General features: G+C 24.1%; 3 protein-coding genes across 3 annotated transcripts, besides 9 other annotated features; all 3 read left to right on the plus strand.

Moving 5' to 3' along the window:
• Positions 1-93: 93 nt before the first annotated feature.
• Positions 94-1,059, plus strand: EDI_173310 (uncharacterized protein; the record flags this gene model as incomplete). Its single annotated transcript, XM_001741905.1, has 1 exon — positions 94-1,059. One exon carries the CDS (start codon positions 94-96, stop codon positions 1,057-1,059), a length of 966 nt encoding a protein of 321 aa, XP_001741957.1.
• Positions 159-227: a sequence feature (AT_rich).
• A 76-nt stretch (positions 1,060-1,135) lies between the features above and the next one.
• Positions 1,136-1,197: a sequence feature (AT_rich).
• A 1-nt stretch (position 1,198) lies between these two features.
• On the plus strand, positions 1,199-1,894 carry EDI_173320 (uncharacterized protein; the record flags this gene model as incomplete). Its single annotated transcript, XM_001741906.1, has 1 exon — positions 1,199-1,894. One exon carries the CDS (start codon positions 1,199-1,201, stop codon positions 1,892-1,894), a length of 696 nt encoding a protein of 231 aa, XP_001741958.1.
• Positions 1,277-1,379: a microsatellite.
• Positions 1,895-2,040: 146 nt separating the features above from the next.
• EDI_173330 (uncharacterized protein) lies at positions 2,041-2,913 on the plus strand (the record flags this gene model as incomplete). Its single annotated transcript, XM_001741907.1, has 2 exons — positions 2,041-2,294; positions 2,373-2,913. The coding sequence occupies 2 exons, from the start codon at positions 2,041-2,043 to the stop codon at positions 2,911-2,913; spliced, it is 795 nt and encodes a 264-aa protein (XP_001741959.1).
• Positions 2,914-3,146: 233 nt separating this feature from the next.
• Positions 3,147-3,169: a sequence feature (AT_rich).
• A 64-nt stretch (positions 3,170-3,233) lies between these two features.
• Positions 3,234-3,318: a sequence feature (AT_rich).
• A 144-nt stretch (positions 3,319-3,462) lies between these two features.
• Positions 3,463-3,517: a sequence feature (AT_rich).
• Positions 3,518-3,600: 83 nt separating this feature from the next.
• Positions 3,601-3,766: a microsatellite.
• A 435-nt stretch (positions 3,767-4,201) lies between these two features.
• Positions 4,202-4,272: a sequence feature (AT_rich).
• Positions 4,273-4,477: 205 nt separating this feature from the next.
• Positions 4,478-4,604: a microsatellite.

Consider the following 4,604-nt stretch of genomic DNA (forward strand, 5'->3'; position numbering starts at 1 on the left):
ATACTCTATGATGATAGTTTCAATTACTTTAAAACAAAAGAAGATTTTGTTCATATGATAATGGTTTCAAAAAAATACCAAGAATTACCATCAATGTTTCATTATAATCCAATACCTTTAAACAACTCAACAATCTCCTTATTTCCAAAAATTGAAACATTATATTTATATAATTTTACTGATACTATTTATCCAAATTATAAAAATTATTTATTTAATTATAATATGACTTCTTCTAAAGCAATAGAATTAAAAAATTCATTCCCAAATTCACAATTTAAACATGTTGAACATAATATTTTTTCATACCCAATTCCTGATATTGTTACTGACGTTAAAGTAACTGATAAGTTGTTTAATTATTATGGTCTTTCAATTACATTACCACTTCATTTTAAACAATTTTCTTTTAATTTAACTGCCAAACATAGTTCATTTATTTCTTTGGAGTTTAAAATGAAAACTAAACCAATTATTTATTCTCCTGTTCCCATTTGGTTTAAAGGTTATTTGACTGATTCTGGTATTAAATGTCCAAATATTTGGCTTGATAAATTCTCTTTAAATAATTATGATGACTTGTCCCAAACTGTCTCTATCTATCCATTAACTTTTAGTTCTATTTCTTATCCTCCTACTCTTAACTTCTCTACTTCTTTAACTTCATTAGAAAAATGTGCTTTTGCTAATTGCTCTTCATTAACTACTCTTAAAATTCCTTCTTCTATACTTTCAATTGGAGATAGATGTTTCTATAACTGCACTCAACTTAAATTAATTTCTCTTTCTTCTTCAGTAATTTCATTAGGAAGACTCTGTTTCGCTTGTTGTTGTTCTTTGTCTGAAGTCAATATCCCTCATGACATTCACTCAATTTATGAAGGTACTTTTTATAATTGTGTGAGTCTTAGAAATTTAAATCTACCTGATTCTTTAAGAGTAATAGAGACTAATGCATTTAGACAATGCACAAATTTAACAATTTTATTACCAAAATCAGTTAAATATTTTGCCCCTAATGCTTTTGAAGGTTGTGCTGAAGTATTGACTCAAGAATAAAATGATAAAATGATTTTAAATCTTCTCCTTATCAATTGGTTCTTTCTAATTACTTTTGTTGTTCTTTTTTTGACTGTTAATAAAAACTTAAAAATCAAAAATAAAAAAGAAAATCTTAAAATAAATTTATAATATTTTGATGAAAGGAATAACCATTCTTTTATTTATAGTATTATGTTCTGCAGATTTAAATGTATTAACTCGTGAAGATATGGTCAAAAAACAAAAGGAAAATGCTGCTAAAAAAATATTAAAAAGTGAAGAAAAGATTAGAAAGACTAAAGAACAAATTGAAAAGAAAAAAAGAAAGAGCAAAAAAATTGTAGAAAATGCACTTTCTTTACTCACTGAAAAAGAAAGATTATCAGTTCGTGATATTATTGATTCTGACCCAGAATATATTAGATTTAATTCAAACGAAAAGTTGTCTAGATTTGACAAGAAATTTAACTCAAAGAAGGTATGTACTTCAATCGAAACATTAGTCAAACCAGAGTTGAATAATGTTAATTCTACTAATAGAACACAACCAAATTCAACACAACCAATACAACAAAAGAAACAATTAAAAAAATGTCAAATGAAACATGTTAAACATATTCCAAGAAATAAATGTAATTGGAAAAAAGATAAATACGTTTATAAGCAACCAAAACAAAAATACTATGCTCTTGTTGATAATGAAAAACAAAGAATTCTTTGTCCACTCCCAAAAGAAAAGTGCCATCCTAGAATCATTAAAATTGATGTCAATAAAGAAACTGAAAATGCTAAACATGCAATTAAATTGATTCATAAAGCTGGAAAATTGTTAAAAGAAAATGACATGTTCTAATTCTTTTTTTTTTAATTGAATAATATTCGTTTATTAAATCATAGGGGATTTTATTCTACTTTATTGATATGGCTTTCTTGGAAAGTGTTAAAAAAAGTAATCTTTTTTAGAACATCAAAAAAAGCTAATCAAAGATACTTCAGTAAATGGAAGAAAGTAGAGAAGATGACAATGTTGTGTTTTCATCCCCATTGATCCTTGATAATATTGGACTATTAGAAAATGGAGATGGAACTTTTACTTATAGAGAGTTATTACTCAATTTATGTATTAAAGAAGAAAAGTATTATGGATTAATACCTTTTAATAACTGCTGGCCAGCAAAGTTATTTGTTCAAAAAATTTTTACTGCTTGCAATCGTTTAGAATTGAGTCCTGTTACAATTCATACTGCAGTAACGTTTGTTCGGTATTATAAATAATATATCTTTAAAAGATCAAAAAGGTACAAGAAGTAACAAGAATTTATTTATTATAGAATATTAAAACGATTGTGTGTAGTTAATTCTTCATACGTTCAAAAACAAAATCCAGAGATTATATGTTTTATATGTATCAGCTTAGCAAGTAAAATATATGAGAAAAGAAGAAGATGGATCAAAGAAATTTATTATGACACTTCATTGGTTTGTTCAAAAAGAGAATTTAGTATCAAAGAAATGGAAGTATTAAAAATGTTAAACTATTATATAGACCCTCCAGTACCAATCCAATACGTTAATCTTTTTCTTGAAGTATATTTCAATAAAAATCAAAAACTCAGTAAAATTGCTACTGATGTTTGTCACTTGCTATATAACTCTCCTGAAATGCTTATAGCAAATCATTCTTCATTAATATGTGGAATAGTTGTATTGTGTGTGTCACAATCAATCTTAGATGGTGGTGCTTCAGGCATTATGTTATCTTGGGCTAAAACATTTGTTTCTACTTTAGACGAGATCTGTGAGCTATCTAACCAAGTATTAAAATGTATTTTTAAAGGAGAACTTTTAAGTGAATTTGAATTTCACCCTTAAGACTATCAATTAATTAAAATAATGCTAAATTATTTGTAACTTGTTATTTAAAAAAAAATTGTGATATTATCCATTAAAAGATATTTTCTTTTTATTGTCTATTTTTTAATAAAAATTCAAGTTGTTTGATTGTCACTTTATTGCACAATGTCTTTAAGGATTGTTATTTTATGCGTTAATCAAATAAAAAAATTTTGTCATATATAATGCATATATTTTTTTTCAATTCTCTGAAAATAATAAATATTTTTAATATCTTTAAAGTATAGATTAATCTTTGTATTAGGAAGCTTTAGTGTTTTTGGTTCAAACAATTACTCTTTATTATATATTTTATATTTTATTATTTATTCAAATTAACACTAATTTTTTTATACAAATATTTTTCTTTTTTTCTTTTTTATTGACGCGGTCACTCTAATTAAGCTTTTTTCTTAGCAACAAAGGAAATTATCAATACAAATTTGATTTCAAATAACTAATAGTCAAATGATTAAATTTTGTATGTGTATTTAATACTTCTTGCTCTATTCAATAGTATTTATCTTCTTTTTATTGAAAATGTTTTATAAAAAAATTATTTAATAAAGTAATTACTAAATTTGGAGGAATAACTGCTAATACAAAACCCAGTTTATGAAAAGAAATTATCACAAGAAAACCAAGGCATATAAAATTATTATTTTGAACAAAATAAAAAGTAGAATAAAAGAACAATAAATGACAAATAAAAACAAAAAATAAATGAATAAAACAGAATTAAAAACTAAAAAATGAAATAGTAAATATAATAGAAAAATTATTATAATAAAAAAGTAAAGAATGAAGTATAATAAAAATAAAATGAAAAAAACGTCAATAATGAGGTATAAAAAGAAGAAGAACTGAAAGAACAACAGAACGATGCAAATATTTGTTAAGACTCTCACTGGAAAGACCATCACATTGGAAGTAGAACCAAATGATTCTATTGATGCTATTAAGGCTAAGATTCAAGAAAAAGAAGGAATTCCACCAGATCAACAAAGACTTATTTTTGCAGGAAAACAATTAGAAGAAGGAAAGACCCTTTCAGATTATAACATCCAAAAAGAATCAACACTTCATTTAGTCTTAAGATTAAGAGGAGGATATTAAAATAAATTGAATCATTAGATCATCTTATTTTGTTCATTTTATAATACAACAACTTATAATTTGTTAAATGTATTATGACCTCAAAAGAATTTGTTCAAATCTATTGAAATAAGTTAATGTTTTTATATGTTAAAATTATAAGTTCCATAACAAAAATATTATAAACAATTCAGATAATAAAAACATAAAGTAATATAACTATTATAGAAAAATATTAAATATGTAAGTCTTCACTTTATTTTTTATGTTTTTATATTCGTTCAACGTACTTATTTTGTTGGGAAATAACTTACTCAATTTTTGAAAACAAAAGCTTTAATTAAATTACAACAAGTTATTATCGAATTTACTTTCACCAATAAGTGTCGATAAGTATTCATTACTTTAGTATAAAATAAAAAGACACTATCCTAAACAATTTTAATTGATAAAATTAATTTAGATATAATAAATGACAAAAGAAAGGAATTAAAAGAATGAGGATGAAAATGGATTAGATGAAATGATAAGACGAAATGATATAAAATGTAAACTGATAATAAAAAAGAATGGAA

This window comes from Entamoeba dispar, genomic scaffold, assembly GCF_000209125.1.
Source record: "Entamoeba dispar SAW760 scf_1105229464185 genomic scaffold, whole genome shotgun sequence".
In the NCBI taxonomy this organism is placed as follows: Eukaryota; Evosea; order Mastigamoebida; family Endamoebidae; genus Entamoeba; species Entamoeba dispar.